The following is a 27,430-nucleotide window of genomic DNA, read 5'->3' as shown; positions in this document are numbered from 1 at the left end:
TGTGTTCTGTTTAACCGTCACGCCAAGCCTACTGCACACAGAGGAGTACAGTAAGGTAAATCTGCGCTTATTAACTCTTTAAACATAAAACATAAGACTCCTACACATCGCAATGTTACTTTGGGGGATCCTACACTTTCCGACCCTCAGTACCTATTGTGACTAGTTTTGTGGGGCTCTAATATGGGGCACTCATAAAGGGGCATGGGAACAATCTGCCAGAGCATGCATGTCTGTGTGTCAGTTGTAATTATTTTTGCGTGGTTGGAAGTTATTCGCTTTTATTGGAAGTTGCAGGGGGCAGTTTTGAACATAAAGGGGGGCACATTCTAGACATCTCATCCATACACAGCACAGTCACCTATGTTGTTGGCACATAGGGGATGAGCAGCTTTGCAATTGATACTGAAAGGTAGAATCGGTACGGGGGCATATTAGTGAGCTTCAGTCTATCCCAATTGCTGCTTTTCATTAACCCCTTAATGACACGGCCAATTTTTGTTTTTTCATTTTTGTTTTTTTCCTCCCTGCCTGCCAAAAGCCATAACATAATTTTTTTTGCTTACATAGCCGTATGAGGGCTTGTTTTTTGCGGGACAAGTTGTATTTTTACATGTAACCATTTAATGTACCATATAGTGTAGTGGGAAACTGAAAAAAAACCCAAAACAGTTGACAGCGATTGGACCATTTTTTGTTGGGTTTCGTTTCTCAGGCGTTTCTTCGTGCAGTAAAAACTACATGTTTACATTAGTCTACAGGTTGATACGATTACGGCGATACCAAATTCATATATATTTTTTTATGTTTTACCACTTTTATAAAAATTAATTATTTCGATGCGGTTGCAGTAAAAAAATGCAACCGTATCGAAAACACAAGAAATTGCGGTAAAAACGCCTGCGGTTCTGTCTGGAATTCCACAGACAACCCATTGATATGAATGGGCACCATGTAATGCTTAGTTTCCCCTGTGGTGGTGCTGCAGGGAAATTGAACACTAAGGGCGGATTTACACGAACGTGTAATACGTCCGTCCAACGCGCGTGCTTTTCACACGCGTCGCACGGACCTATGTTAGTCTATGGGGCCGTGCAGTCAGTGATTTTCACGCAGCGTATGTCCGCTGTGTGAAACGCACAACATGTCCTATATTTTTGCGTTGTTCGCGCATCACGCACCCATTGAAGTCAATGGGTGCATGAAAATCACGCGCACCACACGGAAGCACTTCCGTGGGACGCACGTTTTTCACGCAACAGCAGTAAAACTATGATTGAAAACAGAAAAGCACCACGTGCTTTTCTGTTTACAAACATCCAGTGTCATAATGATGGCGGCTGCGCGAAAATCACGCAGCCGCGCATTATATGGTGATGACACACGGAGCTGTTAAGTGCCTTTTGCGAGTGCAAAATGCAGCGTTTTTTGCGCGCGCAAAACGCACACACTCGTGTTAATCCGCCCTTACTGCCGGGTTTCCTCACAGATTAAAGCTGATCATTGGGGAACCAAATATGAATACAGTGACGGCACATTAAAAGTACTCTTTGACACTGATGTCCTTTATTGAACTTTTTTCCTTTTTATTTTGTTCCAGTAGGGAACTTAACCCTGCGATACTAGAATATATTGCAATAGTTCTGTATAGTAATGTATCATTCCAAACTGACAGGGAGTAAATGAGTCTCTGAGTCTGGTGGTCCTAAAAGGCTCATACATGACAGACCTGGAGGCCTTTGTTAAACCCCCAGGTGCTATGGCAATCCATTGGCACACTGCAAATGCATTGCGGCGGCGACGCTGTGCTTACAGAGTGAACCCCCTCCCTCTGTAAATCACTTAACTGCAGTGGACGCTGTTGACCGCGGCTTCTTACGGGTTAACTGGCTGGGATTGGAGATTCCTCTGATCCTGCCCGATAGAGCAAGAGCTCAGTTGCTACACAGCTAAGCACCCGCTCCATCCAGCATGGGACACCGATGCACGACTTAGACTAGGCCATCGTAAAAAGACGAAGGCCTAGCCTAAGGCCTCTTATTCAGAAAGGCCTGTCTGTGCTGAGCCACACACTGTACAGACAGATCTCCTCCACCCGTCGCAGGTACGGGCATAGGTATGTATTATATTATTCTTATTAGGCACTATTAGGGCTGTGTGGAGGCAGCTATGGGGGCAGTACACTGCGTGGGGGCAGCTGTGGTGAATTATACTGTGTGGTGGCAGCTATGGGGGCTTTATACTGTATGGAGGGCAGCTATAGGAGCATTATCTGTGTGGGGCAGCTATAGGGGCGTTATCCTGTGTGGGAACAGCTATAGGGGCCATATCCTGTGTGGGGGCAGCTATAGGGGCATTATACTGTGTGGGGCAGCTTTAGGGGCATTATACTGTGTAAGGCAGCTATATGGGCATTATACTGTGTGGGGGCAGTTATAGGGGCATTATACTGTGTGGGGGCAGTTAGGGGGCTATGTTATTATGTGTGGGAGCAGCTATAGGGCATTAAACCGTGTGTGGGACCACTATAGGGGCATTATACTGTGTGGGTGTAGCTATCCGGGCATTATACTGTGTGGAGGCAGCTAAAGGGCATTATACTCTGTGGGGGCAGCTGTAGGGGCTTTAAACTGTGTGGGGCACTAAGGGGTCATTATACTATTTAGGGGAAGCTATGGGGGCATTCTACTGTGTGGGGAAGCACTACATGGGCATTTTACTTTGTGGGGCAACTATAGGTGCATTATCGTGTTTGGGGGCAACTATAAGGGCATTATACTGTGTGGGAGCCACTAAGGGGTCATTATAATGTGTGGGGGCCCACTTAGTCGTGCTAAACCCCTAGCTATGCCTCTGATGGACAGGTGGGGTCACATGACCCACCATCAGCAACCTCAGCGACGCACAGCAGCAGGATACCTTGAGCCTGCTAGAACAATTGTCGTTGTTTTCAATGTTGCAGGGACTTATTTTTCGAATGGAGATACGTACTGGCATCTAGCTACGAATGATGTTGACATACGTCAGATGAAATGGGGCTAAGTAAGGTAGTGGGTCCCAAAAAAATGTCTTGGCCAAAAGTGGGTCCCAGCCTCAGAAACTTTGGGAACCACTAGTGTAGACAATCCTCTGTGAGCTAAATACATTCATTTTTTACGGAGTTATGACCTATATTAGCTTTATGCTAATGAGTTTCTCAATGGACAACTGGGCGTGTTTTACTTTTTGACCAAGTGGGCGTTGTATAGAGGAGTGTATGACGCTGACCAATCCGTGACCAATCAGCGTCATACACTTCTCTCCATTAATTTATACAGCACATAGTGTTCTTACTAGATCACTATGTGCAGCCACAAACACACACATTAACGTTACTCAAGTGTCCTGACAGTGAATAGACATCACTACCAGCCACGATGTGGTGTCTATTTACAATCCCGACACTTCCGTAACGTTTGTGTGGGATGTACAGCAAGGCAAGCGTAATCTCGCGAGATTACGCTGTAAAATGTCATTTAAAACGAGATTATCTAGACTGTATACATTTGCAGGAAATGCTCAACTGTGAGGGTATGTTCACACGCTGAGTCAAAAACGGCTGAAAATTACGGCACTGTTTTCAGAGAAAACAGCCTCTTACTTTCAGAAGTTTTTTGAGCAACTCGCGTTTTTCACGGACGTTTTTGGAGCTGTTTTTCTATAGAGTCAATGAAAAACGGCTCCAAAAACAGCTCAAGAAGTGACATGCACTACTTTTTTGCAGGTTTTTTTTTTACGCCGTTTTTCCCATTGAAATCAATGGGCAGATGTTTGGGGGTGTTCTGCTTCCGATTTTTCGGCCATTTTGGGGATTTGTATGGGATTTACGCCTCTAGATGTAAACAAGAATGTTCATATTCAGTGACAGCAAGCACAAATCTTGAAACTGGTGAGGAATAGAAACACAAAATATGCTAGAAAATGGCGGAACCTTATATCACGTGATGATTCATCTTTATTTACATAACATTACGCTTATGAACACTTCCTTCTCCAGCCGGGCGGCCGTGACGTGTTCGCTGGGTTACCTTAGTACAATCAGGCAATGGCTCTGGAATGCTGCTGTGACCTCTAAGAGATCCCGCCTTCTGTGGATATGGTAGACGGCCAAGAAGTGGAGGCGGTGGCTGCAGCGGCGTGCTACCATTGGCTGGCAAATGTTGATGGGCGGGGAAAGCCACACTGCTCGGGCCCTGACTGCTTTGTCGCTGCTTCAGTTCCCTATAGCGATCAGCAGGAGAACCCGTAACCTTTTCTGTGCCGGCGTCTCCTGTCTCCCACCCAAAAGAGGGCGAGGAGGGCCCTGTCATCGACGCTGCACCGGATCACCTGAAATGTAAGTGAGGTATATTACTCATGAATAATAAGCATGGCTGATGCAGAGCGCCCCGTTTAGCTGATCCGGGGGGGGGCGGGGGCGTTACTGTTACTGGGGTGCCTTGGAATGTGCTTGGCGGGAGGGGGCGATACATATAGTTGCCAGTCTCTAGCCTAAGTATTCAGGAAAGATGGGTGGACGTAGTATATACAGAGACAGTGGGTGTGTCAGCTGCAGCCTCTGTACGGGCGATGCCAGTGTTTTGGGTGTTGCAGAGGGTGAATATTTCGATATACCGATCTGGTGTCTGTATTTTTACGTCTGCCTGTTCCCACTGATAACTCGTGATGTCATCGCCGTGCGAGTCTAAAGGGTGGAATCCTGTTCTAGAACGTTCTGCGCCGATCTGGGTCAGATCCTTCCGAATGAATGAACTGGGGGTATATTTACAGTGTTGTGGCTTCGATCCTATTCCGATGTGCAGTCCTATGTAAATGTCCTCATTGCCAGCAATGGGAGGTCCGCTGTGAAGGCCATATTGAGATACCAAAAACCACTCAGACAAAAATAAAACGTGTTCATGATCTGACAATATATTTACTTGTTGCATATGAGATCGATACCTCTGTGGAAGGCACATTAAATATACAGGTCATGGGTTTTCTATAGGGACTGTTTAAAAAAAAAAAAAATCATGCCCATTGTATTCAATTAATTATTTTATATTTAAAAAAAACTCACATCCTGATAAAAAAAAAAAATGTTTTTAAAACATAAATAATAATTCATGCCATAGCCTAAGGAAATCTCAACTGATCGCCTCGGGCCAGACTCCTGGAACCCCCAGCGAGCAGCAATCACCGGTGGAATTTGCGGCCTTCCATACATTTCGGCAGTATTACATGACACCCATTCAGATGAGTGGCCAACCGTGTAATATATGGATGGGCTGGATCTGCCAGAGGGAGAGGAGCTCTTGGTGTCTCTGCTCTGGTTAATAGAAGGGAGCCCTCAATGGGGGTACCCCTGTCTATGGCATCAATATGCGACAGTCCCTTTAATTGCCTACATAGCAACCAATCAGATAGGTCACTGCTTTAAACCTGCTCTCTGAAAATAAAATATGGAATCTGATTGGTTGTTATGGACAAATATATTGGCAGCTTCCGACATATAAGGGTATGTTCACACGAGGGCGTCCGTAATGGCTGAAATTACGGGGATGTTTCAGCCTGAAAACATCCCCGTAATTTCAGCCGTACCGGCATGTGCAGGCGCTTGAACGCCGCATCAATTACGGACGTAATTGGCGTTGCTATTCATTGAAGTCAATGAATAACGGCTCCAATTACGGCCAAAGAAGTGACAGGTCACTTCTTTGACGCGGGCGTCTATTTACACGCCGTCATTTGACAGCGGCGCGTAAATATACGCCTCGTGTGAACAGACAAACGTCTGCCCATTGCTTTCAATGGGCAGATGTTTGTCAGCGCTATCGAGGCGCTATTTTCGGACGTAATTCGGGGCAAAAACGCCCCAATTACGTCCGTAATTAGTGCGTGTGAACATACCCTAACATGGATGCATTCCAAGTATAAGAGATAACACAAGCGTGACTCACACTGTGGATTTATCATAAAATGAGCTTTTGCTATGTGTTTTGTGAAACAACCTTCCTAGGAGGGACTATACGTTTGTTTACATTTTTGTAATTTACCGCCGGCAGATAGGATTTATATTCCTATTATATATGTGTCATTTTGGCCTCGTGCCAGGTTTCTATGGCATGTTGTTCCACTGCTGGATTACAAGGATACAATTACTCGGCTACAGTTAGTTTTCCTGTGAACTATCAATATTCTGTGTAATGTATTTAAAGCAGTACTAATAATTGTGTTCCTGACCCACCCCCTGCCGCATGTGTTCTCTGAACAAAGAGGTCCTGGTGTACCCACTATACAATGGATGACCGGTCCTGGTGTACCCACTATGCAATGGATGACCGGTCCTGGTGTACCCACTATACAATGGATGACCGGTCCTGGTGTACCCACTATACAATGGATGACCGGTCCTGGTGTACCCACTATACAATGGATGACCGGTCCTGGTGTACCCACTATGCAATGGATGACCGGTCCTGGTGTACCCACTATGCAATGGATGACCGGTCCTGGTGTACCCACTATGCAATGGATGACCGGTCCTGGTGTACCCACTATGCAATGGATGACCGGTCTTGGTGTACCCATTATACAATGGATGACCGGTCCTGGTGTACCCATTCTACAGTGGATGACCGGTCCTGGTGTACTCATTATACAATGGATGACCGGTCCTGGTGCACCCACTATGCAATGGATGACCGGTCCTGGTGTACCCATTATGCAATGGGTGACCGGTCCTGGTGTACCCACTATGCAATGGATGACCGTTCCTGGTGTACCCACTATGCAATGGATGACCGTTCCTGGTGTACCCACTATGCAATGGATGACCGGTCTTGGTGTACCCATTATACAATGGATGACCGGTCCTGGTGTACCCATTCTACAGTGGATGACCGGTCCTGGTGTACTCATTATACAATGGATTACAGGTCCTGGTGTACCCATTATTAAATGGATGACCGGTCCTGGTGTACCCATTATGCAATGGATGACCGGTCCTGGTGTACCCACTATGCAATGGGTGACCGGTCCTGGTGTACCCACTATGCAATGGGTGACCGGTCCTGGTGTACCCACTATGCAATAGGTGACCGGTCCTGGTGTACCCACTATGCAATGGATGACAGGTCCTGGTGTACCCATTATACAGTGGATGACCGGTCCTGGTGTACTCATTATACAGTGGATGACCGGGCCTGGTGTACCCATTATACAGTGGATGACCGATCCTGGTGTACCCACTATGCAATGGGTGACCGCTCCTGGTGTACCCATTTATAAAATGGGTGACCGCTCCTGGTGTACCCATTATAAAATGAGTGACAGGTCCTGGTGTATCCATTATACAATGGGTGACAGGTCCTGGTCATACTGTGACCTTATGAAACACAGGCAGTGGCCGCTCACAGTGATGTCATTAGTCACTATATAAAGTAACACCGTGCATGGATAGGAGTGCCAAGGCGTTTTCCAATTTGGACAAGGAGTTCCAAGGGGTTGTCCTTTAGCGCTAATAATAACAAGGGGTCCCGCTGCTAAGACCCTAGAAATAAATTGTACTCTGTTAGGAAACCTGTCAACAAGTGTTATATTTCCCTACTCTGCACAATCGAAGCATTAGGCCAAATGCACACAATGCGTATTACACGTGGATTTGCTGCGCAGATTTTCCTGGGGCAAATCCACGTGTAATACAGTACCAGCAAAGTAAATGAGATTAATGTCATCTACACGTTACAGAATTTTTCCACACTCAAATTGACCTGCGGTGAGTATTTTAAAATCCGCAGCATGTCCGTTCATCTGGCGTTTCCGCCTCAGAATTAATAATTATTATAATCTTTATATAGCGCCAACATATTCTGCAGCACTTTACAATTCAGAGGGAACATGTACAGACAATATCAGACATTACATAGTCACAAAACTAATTTTCAATTCAAACGTGAGGAGTGAGAGGGTCCTGCTCGCAAGAGCTTACAATCCATTAATTGTATCTGACAAGTTTATAAAAAAAAAGCACAAAAAAACCTGCAGCATAAACCCGCAACAATTTCTGCATCAAAATGTAAAAATGCACCATTAAGTTCGAATTTTACCTGCGTTTATCTACGGTTTTGATGCAGATTTTCTGCACCAAATTGCGCAACGTGTGCATTTAGCCTTCGGGTGTATTCCCACATGCTGTTTTTGAAGCCAAAACCAGGTGTGGATCATAAAGAGAGAGAAAGTATAAAGGACAAATCTTTATTCTCCCCTTATTTGAATCCACTGCTGATTTTTGTCTTAAAAAACCTGCACGTGTGAATTAGGACTGGGCAATTATGACCGAAATCAAAATCACGATTAATTGAACATGTGACCTTGATTACGATTATTGAACGATTATTTAGACCACACCCCTTTTGCACGCCATGCCCCTTATTTGCATGCTACGACGTTGAATTAATATTTATCCCCTGAGCCTGCTGTATACCCTATACCCCCTGACACTGCCTCCACAAAGTATATTGCCCCCACTGTGCTTCCCACACATTATAATGCCCCTATAACTGCCTCCACACAGTATAATGCCCCCATAACTGTCCAACACACCATATAATGCCGCCCCATAACTGACCTCCACACAGTATAATGCCCCCGTAACTGCCTCTACATAGTATAATGCCCCCATAACTGACTTCCACACAGTATAATGTCCCTATAGCTGCCCTCACACAGTATAATGCCCCCAAAACTGCACCCCACACAGTATAAAGTCCCCCATAGATGCCCCATGCTGTATAATGCCCCCACAGATGCCCCAAATAGTGCCTGATAAAAATAATATACAAACTCCCCTTACCCTGTTCCACTGACGAGTGGAGGAGATCCCTCTGGTCTGTGCGGCACGTCGCGGTGAGGTCACTGCCTTGTGTCCAGCAATACATAGTGAAGGATAGAGCAGGGACCTTAACGGTCCCCTCTCTACCATTGGATTCAACTCTATCTACGTCCTGAAGATACAGTTTAAACCAGGAGAAAATAATTAATAAAACTGAAATTTTCAAGATAACGTTGATTAATTGCGCTGAATTTCCATTTCGATTATTTTTAGATTAATTGCCCATCCCTAGTATGAATACACCCTTAGGGTATGTTCATACGCAAACGCAAAATACGGCTGAAATTAAGGAGCTGTTTTCAGGCGAAAACAGCTCCTGAATTTCATACGTTTTTGCAAGTACTCGCGTTTTTCGCGGCATCCATTACGGACGTAATTGGAGCTGTTTTTCAATGGAGTCAATGAAAAATGGCTCCAAAAACGTCGAAAGAAGTGACATGCACTTCTTTGACGCGGGCGTCTTTTTACGCGCCGTCTTTTGACAGCGACGCCTAAAATTACACCTCGTCTGAGCAGAACATCGTAAAACCCATTGCAAGCAATGGGCACATGTTTGCAGGCGTAATGGAGCCGTATTTTCAGGCGTAATTCGAGATGTAAAACTCCCGAATTACGCCTGAAAATAGGTCGTGTGAACATACCCTTACACCGTTCCGATCGGAATCCGCTCTTTGTAGCCGCTCTGGTTAATAAAGAACATTCCTAAACAGGGCAACCGCCTCTTATCTCAAAAAATCCCTTATCATGTTTTCCAATATAACAATGTTTCCAGTCAGTTTATCTACAGCATGTACCAGATGAAGAAACTCTAGAAAAACTTTGAGAATTCTAATCGCTGTTGGTTGAATGCTCGTACGGCCTTATTGTCTGGCTACAGAAGTTCTTATTGTCTGGCTACTAAAAAATGTAAGCTGTCTCCTGGAATGGTATAACTACCTGACTGGTTTTATGACCATGCCTCAAGATCTCTTCTTGGGCCCTGGTATTCCGTGCAACGTACCAGGTTTTCATATTTGTTAACATTTACATGTATTCTATGAATTAACCATATTTTTATTTTTTTTTGCTTTACAAACTACAGTCTTATCCATTTGAAGACATTACATCTATCGAAGACCAGAAGTTTATTTTTCATACCACGTCCTTTGTAGTCAAGGAATGTCAACAGCCATCTTAGTTACATTTGTAAGACATGGAGGGTCTCAGGTGAGAAGAGGAGCACTGCTGACGTCGCGTGTCCTGCAAGATAACAATCGCGTTGCTTCAGCCTGCCTGTGTTCCGCCATCAACAGCAGGTTTTTTTCATCACGGTTTGACCCTGACGGAAGCGGGCGGCCTGCTACTTGGGACGCTTTTGGCATTTGGGACAATCGAATTGATGAGCCTATTCAGCTCCCGCCCAGTATTAAGTATGGCAAGCTTATTCCACACATCAATCTGTCTAAAGTCGGCTGCTCCACTCAGTTAGGGAAGAGGAAAGAAAATGAAGACCGATTCAACTTTTCCAAACTGACTACTGATGTCTTGTATTTTGCGGTCTACGATGGGCATGGAGGAGCTGCAGCGGCTGAATTCTGTGACCGATTTATGGCCAAATATATTAAGTGAGTCAATATTTCTTAGTTATTATAAGCACGGGATCATTAACCATTTGTTTGAATGTTGTTTTATTATTAATATAAAATTTTTCTCCACAGGGAGTTCCTTACACAGGAACAAGATATGGAAAAAGTGTTGACTAAAGCTTTTCTAGAAATGGATAAAGCTTTTGCAAGACATGCTCATCTTTCGGTTGATGGTAGGTACTAGATTTGTTTCAATAGACGCCATTCAGTCGCTCCTTTATTTAAGTAGTTAACCAACCCCAGGAACAGATACACAGACATTGATGCCAGATAGAAAAATTCGTAATGTGACCAATGTACTATAAATATGGACATCTGAAATAGGTGCTAGTGCCCCCACTATGCAGCCCTTGGACTGCAGTTGAGAATGTGGACTAAGTTAATGAAATCGCTGCCTTTTTACATTTTTCCCCAGCCAATCACTATCACCGTGTCTGTCAGCAATGTAAAAGGTCATGGTTCCCCCAGAGTACACTACCTACATTATCGTGGGCAGCCTCCTTGAATTGTGGGTGCTGGGTACTTACCACCCACTACGTTTTTTTGGACATATTTCTAATGTCCATGTTTAAAGTGCATCTCGTGACAGATTAATTTTTAATTATTTTCTATAGTACATTGCTAGCTTAATTTAATGTTTGTTTCAAGCATTCTTTTGTCTCTTACACATGCAGAGTGACAGAATCCAGGTGATAATGTAAGAAAAGGTCAGTTTGTTGGGTTTTGTGGGGAGCCTACCAAGTGGAAAGAATAGTAACTATACTATAATAATATACATGTTTTATAGTGGTTTACATCTACCCTATCTATACTCGGGTCAGAAAACATGCCTACAATTCCCTAGTGAAGACTAGAACTCCATTACGAATGTTTATTTTATGTATATTGGCCTGTATTATTGTCTGAGTACAACATGTCAGCCGGTCACCATGTAAACTGAATTACAGAATGCTTTTTAGTGACCTAACCCCATCACACAATGCATCCTTTGGCATGTATAGATATTTAACCTTGGCATATAATGCATTGGGCATATACACTTCTAAAAATCATCAGGCAAATTAATGTTTTGTGGCTGATTAAACTTATAAGAGGGTAAAGGCAATGAGGGAAATACTAAAGGAGTTGTCCCGAATCCCCCCGTTTCCTCCTCATTGCTTGACTGCAGAGAGGAAGACATTGAGTAGAGCGGCGGTCGAGCATGCGCCCACTGCTTCATTCAATGTCTATGGGACTGACCTGAAACAGCCGTGGGGCCCCCAGCGATCAGCCAGTTATCACCTATCCTGTGGATCGGTGATAATTGTCCATTTTTGGATAACCCTTTTAATGTATTAGTTGTACATTAACATGATTGCTTAACCAGGGAGATAAGTGTGTGCTATCGAAGTTTTGCTAGAACTAATGCACATTAAATCTGTGTGTTTATGATGGATGGCTCTAAAATACATTGTGTAATATCCCCCCTTGAATTATTGGTCATGAAATTTATCATGTTATCTGATTATTTGGAAACTTGTTCTAATCCTAAGGGTATGTGCACACGTAGTGTTTTCAGGCGTATTTCGGGGTGTTTACACCTTGAAAAAACAGACGCAGAACGCCTGCAAACATCTGCCCATTCATTCTGTTGCGACGGGGCGTTTTTTTACGCCTCATTTTCGAAAAACGGCGCGTAAAAAGCCGCCCGCGAAAAAGAAGTGCATGTCACTTCTTGAGCCGTTTTTGGAGCCGTTTTTCATTGACTCTATAGAAAAACGGCCGGAAAAAAACGCAAGTGGCTTAAAAATCTTCTGAAAATCAGGAGCTGTTTTCCCTTGAAAACAGCTCCATATTTTCAGACGTTCTTGATTTTGTGTGTGCACATACCCTAACAATAGAGAGGTGTTAGATTTAATATTTGAAAGTAGAGAGTTACCACAGCACCGAACCGCCAGGAGGGTGTACGCCTCTTCAGAACCTGGTCCAAGGTCCTCAATATCAGGCAGAAAAATGGACAAGGAGGCAGCACTTCCAAAATGTAGAAAAACCTTTATTCACCCATGCAACGTTTCAATCCCTCAGGATCTTTCTCAAGCCACCTACTTGAGAAAGATCCTGAGGGATTGAAATGTTGCATGGGTGAATAAAGGTTTTTCTACATTTTGGAAGTGCTGCCTCCTTGTCCATTTTTCTGCCAGATTTAATATTTGTTCTTCAGGCGGGCCCTAGCATTAGAAGTAGTTTACGGGTGAAGCCTGACTTGTCTTTGTTATATACAGTATATCTCTTTCCAAATATAACACAGCCACTGTAAAATGATCAAGAAAGACATTTACAAATAAATGATATTCATTCTTACATTTATTTATTTTTGCATTTGCACCTAAAATAAAAAAATAAATAACTGAAATCCTCTGTGTTTCTAATCAGCTGTTACGTATCTGACAAGTTGACAACTAGTAATGTTAGACACAAAAGTTGTCAACCAGCTACCCTTAGGGCTCATTCAGACGAGCGCGTGACGGCCGTTAAGACAACTGGCATCAAACGGACTCCTGTATTTCAATGGGGCCCTTCACACGACCGTTGTTTCAACGGATGGTGTGAAGGGTCCATGAAAAAAAGTGTGACATGTCCTATTTTATTGCGGTTTATCTAGTCTATGGGGGGATTAGTGATAACGCGTCCTGCACGGGTGCACCTTGGACGTGAAAAACTGCAGTTTTTCACGTCCGAGGTTGGTCACGTTCGTGTGAATGTAACCTTAGTGGCATATAAATCTGCATTGCCATATAGTTACGTTAGCCGACCTCCATCCCTTCTGAAATTGGTTTTATCATTATGTTCATGAATCAGTATGAACTAAACTATGAATCCCATCCGCATAATCAAGGCATAACTGAAATGTTAAAATTAGATGAAGTATATAATATACATACATAAATATAGTTTTGATTGTAAACTATAATTCAATATATATTATTATTGCCTTTTTATTTAGTTAGCCCTCGACTTTCAGCATGTTTCTTATTTAGTTCTGTACCGACTAAAATGTGAGTCACAAGACTTGGACAATTATTATTATTTATGAGGCAGGAAAGGCTTTTTGTATGTTATCAGGCAGCATTCACACAAGCGTGACAGATTTACGCGTGTAAAATCCATGCGTAAATATGTCCATGTGCGTTACGTTTTTGCATCAGTGTGCTTTGTGTGTGGCACGTGGTTTTCACGCACCTATTGACTTCAATATAGTGAAAACTCACCAATATAGGACATGCAGTGAGTTTCACGCAACGGACGCTCGCTGCGTGAAAACTCACGCAAGTGTGAATAGCCCCATTGAAATCAATGCACAGCACACAGATTAGACTCGCGCTCGTCTGAATGATCCCTAATATGTGACCAGTTATCAGCACTCAATGTATTTTAGAGCACCCGTAGCTCCTTTACATAGAAAAATAAATTTATATATCAATGCTATTTTAATTTTTTTTTAAATACCATACATGAAATGTTTAACTTGCAATATCCGGAAAACAAAAAAAAGCTGCCCGAGAATATACTACAACTATTGAATTCAAATGACTAGTTTTACAATGTAAATAGCAGTGAGCACAATGTGTGCAAGGTACTGCACGTCCTTTTACTTGTCATGGAGCGTGTTCATGCGTCCTATAATGAATTACTTTTCCTGTGCATTTCTCATCCCATGCAGCTTTTTTTCATCTCCAGGTGTTGCAGGTTTGTTTTGTATGATAAACCCCCTGGGTGAATTTCCTATTTGCCTCTGTGTGCGTGTTATTTGTGGCAGAGACTGCACGTGGTGAGCAGCTCTAGGCTTGGAGGCCCCGGACGTTATAATGCTGGGCTTCAGTGGAAAGGGAGATCTCCTAAATTTTGTCCCAGGTGAAGGAGTCCAGCTGTTCCTAGCCTGGTCTACAGGAAGGTCCCAACATCCACTTTGTCACATTAGTTGAGATGAACATGAAGTTAAAAAAAAAAAATGTCCAGTGAGTGTTGAGATATCTCGAAAGATCTCAGTTTTTGTTTTGTTTTCTTCGTGTCGTTGAAAGGAAAGAAAATTGATACATTTTATTATTTTCTATAGCTATAAAATGTATGTAGAACCAAATTAGGCACATGACACAATTTTGCATCTGTCATTTCTGCAAACACCTCATAGATTTTGGAACAATTTGAGTATTTTGTTTAGTTTTTGTCTTAAGAAGACTTCGTGAGGCTGGCCATGCATGGGACAGCTATTCCTCCCAACTCCCCCATACACATGTGCCCTTAGTCGAGCGTGCATGTGTTCTCAAAGAGAAACCCGGTGCCAGGCGTATCTAATAACGAACAAACGATACGGGCATGTTAAAATTCAATATGTCTGACTTTTCTGTCCCCCGACATCTGCCGTAAGGTGTGAGTCGGGATGCCGCTATACACATTAGATGGTCGGTAGGTTCAACAAAAATTGTCGGGTTGGGCCGACATACATTTAATGGGTATGGCCAGCTTAAGTTCAGTTGCACACGACCGAGTGCCACTCGGGACATTTTTTAACGGCATCCGAGTGGCACCCGATAGTTTTCACTGACCCATTCACTTTAGCGGGTGAATTGGGTCTGTGAAAACTGACCCTACTCTCCGATCCGTGGAAAGATAGGACACAACGGTCGAGTGCATTAGGCATAAGTCTAAGTGTGTACATTTCTAAGCTGACCAATGTCTTGGAATGCCATGCAACTATGCTTGGCCTCCTACAGATTTGACATTCTGTTGCCCAATGTGGAGCGTAGTGCACCCTGTTACTTTGTATTTATTATGCCAGTTATGGATTTGGTGTGTGAAATGCACCACGATGGTAGAAGTAGTTGCTTTGCTGAACCCTTTATTACCTAGAAGACTGTTCCAAAATCTATGAATGCACCATAAGCAATGTTTTCCTAGTTAAATGTTTTGTCTCTGTCATGATTCACATTAAAGCAGGTTTTTATAAACTGTTGAAACTAATGTGACCTCTTGCGAACCTTGGTTGGCGCCGGACATTAGGAAGGCCCTAGGCTCGGTTCATCCATAAGCTCATGCAAGTTGTTGAAGGTCAATTATCGATCTGATAGCAAGATTTATTTTTCTTCTCTTTTACTATTGGCCATTGATTTAAAACCTGTCGGACCTGTCTAACACTACTTCATTGGTTGTCCTGGTCCTTATTGGCCATGTCCTCTTTGGCCTTAGATCCTGTCCCTGCTAAGTGCAATAAGTGGTCTGCTCTTATCTTACAATGGTCAATTCCTAACCGTGCCACAGTAGAGTGCTATAGTTATAGTTATTCCACCTTTGCATATAATATTGATGAGGACACTGAGAACTTCGGTAAAGTCCGCTCATCATCATTCTGAATGTGTGGCCCACCAATATTCTGTTAATTTCAGCAATAACGAAAGTTGAGAGAGCAGAGTTTTACACATACCACTATTGGGCTCTATTTATCAAAACTAAGAAAAAATTACCATTCTACTCATAGCAACCAATGACAGTGCAGCTTTTATTATTCTTGTGCAGTTTAGGAAATAAAAGCTGAGCTCTGGTTGGTTGCTTTGTGCAATAAGGCCAGATTAGAACTTTTTGATAAATTTCCCAGTCTCCGTGTTAATTAATTTACCTACAAATGATCACCAGCTTAATGAGACAGTAATAATACCTGCTTTAAACCATGTTTTATTTAAAAATTGCATCGGTCAAGCTGTTAAATGGTTAATCATTAAATGTCGATAACCCTTTTCATTGCACAACATGGCACAATACATGTATCTGTGCAGAAAAATATGGAAATGTATCCATACTTAGTTTTTGTTCCAAAACTTTAAAATGTACTCCTATGCATTGTTAGTAAGAGACTTTAATATTAATTATTCATAAATAAAGAGCTACAAGGTCATTTATCAAAATTATTGCAGCGGAAAATTAGAACAGTTGCCCAGAGCAACCAAGCAAGGCTGCAGCTTTCATTTGTGAAATGACCTCTGAAAAAATGAGAGCTGGAAGCTGATTGGTTGCTATGGGCAACTCTTTCACTTTTCCTTTGCACCAGTTTTGATAAATTTATCTCTAAGTTTATTCAAAATCTGTAAATTCTGGAGACCAATATTCCTCTAGTGCTCTTCAAAGAAGTTTGATTGTTAAACCCTGTCGCTAGCAGGGGTTCCGGGCCAGTTTTTACATTTCTGACATACACCAACAGAACCTTGTTAATATAAATAAAAAAAATCATACAGTACCCCGGTACCATATATTTTCTGAGAAGTAGACACATGAACATTCTGTAAAAAAAAAAAAAGACATAAAAGTTTGTTTGTGGCTTAAAGTTTGCCCCATTCAGAGCCTTCGATGCGCAACTCCTCCTAAAAATAAAAGAGGTCAAGATATGCATAGTTATCAAGTGCCCCTTAAGGCCCTTTTACACGGGCCAATAATCGGGCGAACGAACATACAATCGTAGAGCATTGCTCCGTTTGGAGCAAACAAGCGCCCTTCATCAAGCTTTATTGTCAATTGGCGCCCGTTAAAAGGTGGAAACAAGTGCGCATATCTGCCAGTGTAAAACCACCTTTATACCTACATCTGCATGTACATATCGTCATATAATTACCTGAACTAAAGAGACCAAAAAAATTGCAGCCAGTAAAGATTTGAGTCGACAAATGGCCTGTATAGGCGCGGAGGGTTATTAAAGGGGTTGTCCAGTGAAATAAAATTGATGGCCTATCCGCAGTATAGGCCATCAATATCTGATCGGTGGGAGTCCGGTTCTCGGCACCACTGATCAGCTATTTTAAGGGGCCGCAGCGCTCCGGAAAGCTCCTCTTCCCCTTGGAAACTCAGTACTTCCCAACGCCAATAAATTCGTAGCGGCTGTAATCTTGTTTGCTGCCGCTACAACTGTATCAGCGTTGTGCAGTATGGAGCTGTGTAAGGAAAGCAGCATTCGACAGAGTGTTGCGGCCCCTTCAAACTGCTAATCGATTAAGAGTCTGGGCTTTAACATTATGCCAAAAGCCCTAGCCGTTATATTTTAGCCGTGGCTAGAAATTCATGCATCTCGCATATGTGCTTGGCAGTGAAAGGGTTAACTTTGTAGTAACACAATTTTAGCCTTCGAGAAAAAGATTCTGAATCTATTTTCCGTACACATCACTGAATGTTCTTAACAACCTATCGTATGAATCTAAATGTCCTATTTTAACAATCGGAGCACTTTTTTGTTCGCATTTCTTCTAATGAGAATATAACCCCCCCCCCCCATAAAGCATTATACATATATAAATGTAACATATACTTTAGAAAGCCTTTTTTACGGCATTGCAGGCATACATGCATTGAGCCATGTGGTTGTGTTGGACTGTCCAGTTTCATACTGCATGCTGCTTCATTTTCCGTTTGTACTAACACACAAAAATTAGGTAAACAAAAATAATCATAATTTAATATTGGCATTGTGTATCTGCGTTTCATGCCATCGGTACTGACATCATTTCTACTTTTTTCATGGTATTTTTAGCAACTTTACTGAACTGTGGGACTACTGCAACAGTAGCCTTGTTGCGTGATGGCATTGAGCTAGTTGTGGCTAGTGTTGGTGATAGCCGGGCGCTGTTGTGTCGCAAAGGAAAACCTGTGAAGCTGACAATTGACCATACACCCGAACGGAAAGAGGAAAAACAGAGGTATGGTATCTGTGTATTTATGATTTGTTGCACTTAGGGCTGGGCAAAATGGCCTAAATTTAAAGCTCTTATTTTTTATTTATTTTTTCAAGCTTCTTGATTCTCCATTTTATTCTCAAGTTTTTTGCTAAATGAAACTAAAAAAAAGTTGGAAGGAGTCAGATCATTTTAATGCAGGCTGTCCCATCCTGCCAGCCAGCTGAGATTAAAGAGGCTCTGTCACCAGATTATCAAATCCCTATCTCCTATTGCATGTGATCGGCACTGCAATGTAGATAACAGTAACGTTTTTTTTTGTTTTTTTAAACGATCATTTTTGGCCAAGTTATGAGCAATTTTATATTTATGCAAATGAGCCTTTCTAATGGACAACTGGGCGTGTTTTCTCTTATTTCCAACTGGGCGTGTATTGTGTTTTTAGCAACTGGGCGTGTTTACTTCTTTCACTGCACAATCACACTGTGCTGTGGATCATGCTGGGCTGGAACAATGAGAAGTGCATGACACTGATGGGTCACTGATTGGTCAGCCTCATACACGCCTCTGTACAACGCCCAGTTGGTAAAAAGTAAAAACACGCCCAGTTGTCCATTGAGAAACTCATTAGCATAAATCTAAACTAGCTCATAACTTGCTCAAAAATGATCGTTTTTCAAAATAGAAACCACTGTTGTAATCTACATTACAGTGCCGATCAGATTATGTAGGAGATAGTCCATTTATAATCTGGTGACAGAGCCTCTTTAACTATAACTAAGAAACTGCCATCATAGCTGGTGGCGGTGTAAGGAAAGCCAGAAGGAATATATCCTGGCACCAGGTCACTTCATGCGCATGGAGCATCAGATACAGCCAAATGAAGGAAAAGGTAGGGCACCATTTAATTGGTGGCATGACAGAAATTATTTTAGGAATTTCTGTACATGCTGCATTTCTGTAAAGGTATTGGGTTCAATAAAGTAATATACACATTCCATCGATAATCCGTATTCGTTTATTAAACCCAATCCTTTTACATAAATGCAGCTGCAGCATAATACATGGTATGTCATCCCCTATAGAAACTGATGGTGCTTGTATATGGCCTGATCTCCTATACATATAAAAAGTTAAATGGTTAAAGTTTTCCGTACATACTAGCCCCTATAGATACTGGTAGAGCTAGTCTGTGAAAAAATGCATTTGTTATCCCAATTGGACAGTGCCCGATTATCTAGGAGACCAATTTAGGGGCTCTATACTTGGCTGGCTGGAGAGAGACTAGTGTGAAAGTCGCACTCCACCAAGGCTGGGCTGGCGGGCTTAAATAAGGGCACAGGGAGGGTGCAAAGATTCTGCTGCACGGTCTTCTCTGAAATAATTGCGCAGTACGCACACTGCCACCAGCAGCGTCACAATGCTGCCGTGGGAGCGGGGCCAATGACTGTGTGTGTGTGGCAAGCTATGGGCTTCCGCTTTGCGTGTTGCGCGCGTCTTAGGAAACAGAAACCGTATAGTGAGCAACCTAAATACCGAATTAATTTTATGAATTTGATTAATCGCAGAGCCCCAGTTGGAGTGTTCTATTTTATTATCAAAACAAGTTCAATGACAAAATAGAGGAATTGCCCAGAGCAACCAGTCAAATTCTAGCTCTCATTTGGTTGCTATAGGCAAAATATTCTATTCCAGTGCACTTTATTACAGAGGTCTCTCCCATGTACATTTGTTTTCTGGCAACCAATACTTTATACTGTAAGTGATATTATAGTAAACGATACACGACAAATTAAAGAGGAACTCTGTCAGGAAAACATTATGTCTCGCTGGATCTGTCCTCCTCTAGAAGTGCATTGGCAAAAATAAAAATAATACATGTATTTAGTGATCTCCTTTTTCTAGCGTTGCAAAGTGGCGGCCATCGCTCCCTCTGTAGCGTTGGCAGCACACGTTCAGCAGTTCGACCTTAACTCAAAAACTGAAAAATCAGCTTTTGGGCCGGAACCACTACTTGCCCCCCGAATTTTTCAGTACTGGAACGTTTCTGGAGATGCCCCAACTGAAGCCTTAGCAGCACGGTCAGGAGACACCCAGGAGTATATATAGGAAATACTCCCAATAGTGGTAGGCTCAATGTTAGTGGCCATCACAGCATGGTCACATACAGAATGTCATTAACAGCTGGGGAGTAGGGAGCATCAGAAGGGCAAGGGTGCAAGTTTGCTACAAAAAAAATCCTGAAAGAGGTATTCCCATGTTTAACATTTATGACATATCCACAGGGTATGTAATAAATGCCTGATCGGTCCGGGCAAGCCGCTTTCCCCATAGAAGTAAATGGAGAGGTTGCCACGCCCTGTCCTTTGAAGTCTGCCATAAATGTTAAAGATGGGAATACCCCTTTAATGTAGATCTAATCTGTTATTTTCCTTCGGCAATAATCCCATTATCTTTAACGCCTTCTAATTCCTGTCATTCTTTTCCAGGTTAATCCTTTTTTGTAATACTGCATCTTGGGTATAGTGACAGGAACATGTCTTATACCAAATAAAGGAATAGTTTGCTACAGGGGGTCACTCTAGCAAGTCTATGGCTGAACACTTGCTGTGTACATTCTTTTATAGTGTAATCAGCCAACCATCTGAGTACAAGTTGCCTGGGAGAACTTGGCAGATTTGCTAAAATTTCCATGATTTGTCAGGATGAAAGGGGCCTAAAAAACGCTTGCAAAATATATGTATAAAAAAATTCTAATATACATACCTTTTTGAAATTCAATCCTGTCCCCGTGGCGCTTCTTGTTGTCTTTGCACAGTGACCGCACCACCAAATCACTGGTGGTTAAATGGCATCACCGGGTGTCGTGTCATTGCAGTACAATGACATCCGGAAGCAGTGGAGGACCGCGTTGTTCAGTTGTGCAGGAACGGTGCTGTTTTTACTAGAAGTGGAGTTTGTTTTTTTTTGTTTGTTTTTTTTTGTTTGTTTTTTCATTTGGTTGTTCTTTAGGGGTTGGAAAACCCTTTTTAATGTTTTAATGAAATACCACGCAGCCCACAAAAGATAACTATAATTGTTTTCTGCCATGCCCGAGTGGATTCCTATTGGACATAGGGGTTGTTTCCAGTATATACTCGCTGTATAGCGCTTACATAGAGTACAGCAGGGCCGGTCACATGACGAAGAGTCGTGTCGTCATGAAGGAAGACTGTGCCACTAGACATCCGGTCCCCTGCCAGCGCTCTAAAAATCTATTTAAATGTCATAATCAGCCTGACGGGGGGCCGGAATGTACATTAGGGAGTGTACTCACATATTGCAGTAAGTAGACTGCTAATACTCTTCAGTCCCCAACATAACCCCTTTAATTAACTTTGTCAAAGCACCATTGTCCCTTGTTAATCTGTATGGCGCCCCCTAGTTGTTGATGAGGCACGGCTGGGGAGGCAGTTTAGATAGTAGTGATCATATTTTGATTGTGCTTATTTTAATGTTATACTGGACTCCGGAGACAGATAAAAGATTAAGGGAATAATATTTTGGCATGGTCGTGACCACTAATGAATGAGAGGCATCACTATTGCCTTGCTGGTGCTGCCCCAGTAGAAAAAGAAAAGCCCTGCCTTAAAACAAATTTGAAAATGGTAGAACTCACATTTCAGGTATTTGCTCTTCCTCTTCTAGAGCTCTCCGTCAATTCCAATACACCCATGCAATTAAGTTGGCCTAGGCCCTCTTCACATCGTGTTTTGGCCTTCAATTGGAGGTATACGTCGGGAGAGCTCCCACATACGGTAGGATACATCGCCTGGGGATAGATGGATATATATAATGAGAGAGGGTAAAAAAAGAACGAATAATAATATAATATAAACAGTGACTTTAGCAGATTCCCCATGGCTGGAGTCCCTGGGCAGAGGAAGCTTTAAGAATCGCACTGCCTGGGGACTCCGGCCATAGGGAAGCTCCTGATTTTACTGTCCATATATGGACAGTGAGGTCAGGATCTTCCCCAGGGCGGGCCGCAATCCTTGGGCACAGCGGCTGTACAAGCAGCTCCCGCTACATAACTGTCCATAAATAGACCGTTATGTCACTGTAGCTTCCTGGCGTATACGTTTAATGTATACCTGTGATGGATGCCGAACAGTGGCATGCCTTTGTGGGCTCCCTCAGGATGGAATAGCGTAGTCTACTATACTATTCTATTCTTCAAAACAAGGTAGCACAACTCAGGCTAAAAGGACACTCTTTCGACCTCTGTCCGGCTCACGGAGCCTTATGGACAAGTTTCGTGACGTACATGATAAACGTAGGAAAATAACGTGATGTGGAGGGGACCTTACAGGCAAAATATTAAACCGTCTCAAAAGGCTTCTTTAAACATTTTAAAAACACCCCAAGGAATATTTTTACTCCTGTTTTTCAATTGAGCCGTTCTCCTATCTAGTATGCCTTTTTATTAAAATCATATGCAGTAATATTACTCTTTGTGCTTTCAGGATAAGGGAATGTGGCGGCTTTGTTGCTTGGAATAGCCTAGGACAGCCTCATGTAAATGGAAGACTTGCAATGACGAGAAGCATAGGTGATTTAGATCTCAAATCAATGGGAGTGATAGCAGAGCCTGAAACCAAGCGGGTTAAGGTGAGGCTCTTCTAGTTTCTAAATTGTCCTATTTGCTGTGATTCTGTTTCGTTCTTATCTTGTTTGTCCTGTGTATGTGTATTGTGCCCTGTAGTCAGCTCAGGGGTCTTTTCTTTGTTGTGGTGATGTAGAAACCAGACTCATCGGTTCCACACTGTTATTAGAGAGGTCAGGGTGGAGCTGTATGGGGATGGTCCTTGTTTGCACATCTATTGAGAGGGGATTACGTTGACCACCGGGGGAAGGGGACTGTGTTGATACAATCTTCCTGGATATTTTTGTCACTTTGGTCGAGTTCCTCCTGGATTGTCTGGTTGTTGTATGAAGAATTCTCAAACCATTCACCATTACATGAATATTGGGAGGAAACTTCCAGTCCAATAAAATTCATTATAGCAAGAGGTAGTAAGACGAGTATTTAGTAAATTATACATCAAGTTGAAATCTCGATCTCGCAAACTCCAAATGACAACTTTGTCTTTGTTTTACCCATTTATCTTCATTAATTTACAGCTGCACCATGCGGATGATAGCTTCTTAGTATTAACCACCGATGGCATTAACTTCATTGTAAACAGTCAGGAAATCTGTGACATCATCAACCAGTGCCATGATCCCAGTGAAGCTGCTCAAGTCCTCACTGAACAGGTGAGAATTGTGTCATTTTACTACATTGATAATTCTTATTAAACTACTCGCGAAGAGCCGTGGAAAGCCCCCAGTAAACTTGAAAAGGAGAAGTAGAGAATTTGGATTAAAATGAAAGTAATCCAGTTCTATACTATCCAGTTATAAATGCAATTGATAAGAGAGAAATTTAAATCCGTCTTCACCTCTCCCAAATTAAGCTAATCTGAGCCAGCTATCATTGGAGGGGGTTGACGCACACAGACCCCCACTACTGAGAACTTCGGACATGTCACTGACTCTAACTGAATGTACCCTTTAATGACTGTATATTGAAGAGTTATGCAACTTTTTAACCAGATTTTTGTTAAATTCCGACCTATTTTCAAGATCTCAATTTGCTGTCAGTGAATGGAAACATTTTTGTCCTGATCGTGTCCAACTGACAAAAGTGTACATTACAAGAGAGAGCTCTGATAAACTTAAAGAGACTGTCACCAGTTTATTAATTCCCTATCTCCTAACTAATCTAATAGGCGCTCTGCTGCTGATAACTACAGTGTGATTTGTTTTAAAAAATGTTTATTTTAAAAATTATGAGCATTTTTCTAAATATGGTAATGTGGCTCTAATAGCCAAATAGGAGGTGACTCTTTCTTTTCACTCTGGGCGGTGTAATGTTTTCTGTATGACACTGTCCAATCGGCATACAGCTTCTCCCCATTCCCTGCCCAGCAACACAGTGTGATCTTATAGTATACAGCTTCTATTCCCGACTGTGTATTCAACTGGTGATATCTCCGGTTGTGTCACAGCTAGAATTATCATATAAAAGACTAGAATCTCCTCTTTCATATACTACCACAACCACTGTTCTAGGTGGTCCACAGCCGGAGATATGGCTGTTTTGAAGTGATCCCCCTTCCCTCCAGCCTCAGTCTCTCACACTGTGTGAAGCAGCGTCAGAGGATGTGGGGTAGCTCCACCTCAGGAGAATCGCTGCTGTTGACACCCACTTGTCTAGTGTAGCCTCAGTCTCTCACACTGTGTGAAGCAGCTTCATGCTGATAGGACAGTGTCAGAGGCTGTGAGGCAGGAGAATCGCTGGTGTTGACACCTACTTGTCTAGTGTAGCCTCAGTCTCTCATACTGTGTGAAGCAGCTTCATTCTGATTGGACAGCACCAGAGGCTGTGAGGCAGGAGAATCGCTGGTGTTGACACCCACTTATCTAATAAAGGCTCATTTACATATTCAGATTTTTTTTTTATAACTTTGCAAATAATAAACCTTTTTTGGGACACAATTTCACTAGCATTATCAGTGTGACAGCGCCTACCAGATTAGCTAGGAGATAGGGCATTACTAAACTAGTAACCGATCCTCTTTAACAAGCCCATGTACCTTTAGGGAGTTAAACATTGTTTGTCTCTGAATGTAAGAACCTTTTTCACCGGCCGATTTTGGCCGTAACAACTCGATCAGCGCTCGATTGCTCCTTTCACAAGGAGCTATGTTTGGGTTACTACGATCACTCGTCCCCATGCATTACCATCATGTCTGCTGCACATCTCCCTGTTTAAACAGGGAGCTGTGCTGCCGACAACAACAATATTTTCTGCTGCATAAACGATACGATCATTCGATGTAGGAGCGTTTGCTTGATGGCCGGCTGATCGTTGCCATGTTTAAACAGATCAATGATTGGGAACGAGCATTCGTATATATGCTAGTTTCCTAATCATTGGCCTTAAATGGAAAAGGGCCTTAAAGAACGTGGCAGCAAACCGGTCTTGGCAATAAAAAATTGCTGTTTTCTGTTTTGTTTTTTTCCCCCCGATAAAATAAAAGTTAGCTAAATATGTACCCCACAATGGTGCCAATAAAAATTACAACTCATCCCACAAAAAAAACAAGCTATCATACAGCTACATCGACAGAAAATTAATTTATGGCTCTTGAAATGCGGCAATAAAAAAAAAAACTGCTCAGTCGTAAAGGCCCAGAATAGATTGGTTAAACCGCTCATAATCGAAACATAGCTCATGTGCATACATGGTAAATAAAATAAGCCATGCAGAATACAAAGTTAACAAAGAACAAATAACTAATATCAAAATGGATCAATCATATTAGCATATCCTATTGGTTGAGATAATCGAGGGGACTCTCTTGATCTGGTCCACCTTCTCTTAGATAAAGCCATTAGCTGTGTCCAGCACAAATCCCAGAATCGGAGGTCTGCAGATGTCACATTGAAATCAATAGATGCAATCGATATCTATTGATTTTTAAAGGAGACCCCCTACATTCTGTTTCCTAACCAAAATCTGCTGGAAGGTGGCCCCACAATCTAAGGCGTGACTGACCAAGGCTAACCAGCCACTTACTAATGTGAAGCATATATCTATATGCTAACCGTTTTCTTTTTTCTGTCTTCTTCAGGCTATCCAGTTTGGTGCAGAAGATAATAGCACAGCCATAATTGTTCCATTTGGAGCCTGGGGAAAGCACAAGAGCTCTGAAGTCAGTTTTTCCTTTAGTCGTGGCTTTGCATCAAGTGGCAGATGGGCTTGACTGGCAGATTATTCTACAGTTATTATGTGGCACAAAACGTCAATCTACATGCACTGTACAAAGGTTTCTTATGTTCATGAAATCCATTAACTTCTAGGCCAGGGAATGCTGTTATGTACAATTCATGTTGGCAAAAGAAGGACCTATATATGGCGACTAGGTCCAACCATCATCCCTTATTTATACTATTGTATGTAAACGCCACATTATGGTGGGTCCGTTCAGGAGACGGATAGTGGGTTGAATTGTTCTCGTCATCCCTTCTTCACAGGCCAGCATTCATTTAGATCTACTTAGTCGGGCACTTTATTGCTCATTTTGCACTGCGGTAGTGGCCATCTTATGCTGGCATTTCCTATCTGTTACACTATTTGTATAGTGTTTGTATTATTTATAATGTGAGGCTCATTGAACACAAGGACATCATTGTAAACATGTTCCGTTTTGTACTTCATGAAGGTTTGTAATAGATGTTTTTAATTCTTCTGAAAATGTGAATAGGAGCGGAATAGACAAATTTTCTTTCTTTTTCGTTTTTCTCTGCTCTCTCTGTTGCCATTTTAATCCTTGATAAGCATATTATAAACAGTCGAAGGGTCATCCTTTGACTAAATTGGGTTTTGATAGCGCAGACTGGTTTTATTATAGACGGTGAAGTTGATGGTGCGATTTTAGTTTTTTTGGTTTTGTGTTTAATAGCTGTTAAGCCCATCACATTCGTGAGAACTGTTCTCCTATTGGTCATTTGGATAAAAAATAGCGTTCTATTTCGGCACCATGGAGAGGGAAAACATTCTCTAAAATTCCCAAAAACCTGTAGGCGGGAGCGGATCTCCTATCACCTCAAATAGGATATTGCTAGGTATGCCCCATCCTTTTGATCAAGAAAGTATTTTAAAAAAAACCTGTAGTCTTTGGGTGCTTGTTAGACCACTGTGGCGCCATTTCAATCTTTTTAGTGGCCAGCATTATGAACTTTCATAGACCTCAATAGAAAACAACCAGAAAAAAATGTAGAAGCATAAAGCAAATTCCTAGGCACATTGGCTACCTGGCCCCTGGCATTAGCCGTGTTTTTAGTCTGAACATCTCTTAGCTAGTTACACAACTCTGGACTCCTAGCTATGAGCATACTAACAACTGTAGCCAACTACCGTATTTTTCGGACTATAAGACGCAGTTTTTAGCAAGAATAAATCTTGCTAAAAAGTCCCTGCGTCTTATAGACCGCAGTCAAGGGTCCCAGCATCGCCGGGCCCCATGACCGCTTCATTACTTAACCCCTTCCTGACCCATGACGTGCCGGCACATCATGGAGCGGGGGGGGGGGGGATGATGTATGGAGCGGGCTCA

At 42.4% G+C, this 27,430-nt stretch overlaps 1 protein-coding gene and 1 long non-coding RNA gene across 4 annotated transcripts; one reads left to right on the top strand and one right to left on the bottom strand.

The window, feature by feature from the left end:
• Nucleotides 1-27,430, top strand: PPM1K (protein phosphatase, Mg2+/Mn2+ dependent 1K). 3 transcript variants are annotated; one of them, XM_075860718.1, is made up of 7 exons: nt 1-55; nt 9,993-10,515; nt 10,609-10,709; nt 18,083-18,248; nt 22,730-22,874; nt 23,388-23,522; nt 25,946-27,430. In XM_075860718.1, exons 2-7 carry the CDS (start codon nt 10,070-10,072, stop codon nt 26,075-26,077), a joined length of 1,125 nt encoding a protein of 374 aa, XP_075716833.1. In that variant the 5' UTR covers nt 1-55; nt 9,993-10,069; the 3' UTR covers nt 26,078-27,430. The 3 variants fall into 3 exon arrangements, with proteins under 3 accessions (XP_075716833.1, XP_075716831.1, XP_075716832.1); XM_075860716.1 differs by lacking the exon at nt 1-55 and adding an exon at nt 4,130-4,375; XM_075860717.1 differs by lacking the exon at nt 1-55 and adding an exon at nt 9,731-9,817.
• LOC142758655 (uncharacterized) lies at nt 3,972-4,788 on the bottom strand. Its single transcript, XR_012883033.1, has 2 exons — nt 4,654-4,788; nt 3,972-4,368 (listed from the first exon to the last, which is right to left on the bottom strand). It is a non-coding gene; the product is annotated as an uncharacterized LOC142758655 (long non-coding RNA).

Source organism: Rhinoderma darwinii, chromosome 1 (assembly GCF_050947455.1).
Source record: "Rhinoderma darwinii isolate aRhiDar2 chromosome 1, aRhiDar2.hap1, whole genome shotgun sequence".
Classification (NCBI taxonomy): domain Eukaryota; kingdom Metazoa; phylum Chordata; class Amphibia; order Anura; family Rhinodermatidae; genus Rhinoderma; species Rhinoderma darwinii.
Note: the sequence above shows the minus strand (reverse complement) of the source record. Positions and strands in the feature narration are given on the sequence as shown.

Bases quoted from the DNA above. Each gene is read 5' to 3' on its own strand.
- PPM1K (XM_075860718.1), top strand. From the start codon at position 10,070: ATGTCAACAGCCATCTTAGTTACATTTGTAAGACATGGAGGGTCTCAG. The intron at 10,516-10,608 runs GTGAGTCAATAT...TTTTCTCCACAG, and splicing joins TTTATGGCCAAATATATTAA to GGAGTTCCTTACACAGGAAC. The intron at 22,875-23,387 runs GTGAGGCTCTTC...ATTAATTTACAG, and splicing joins CTGAAACCAAGCGGGTTAAG to CTGCACCATGCGGATGATAG.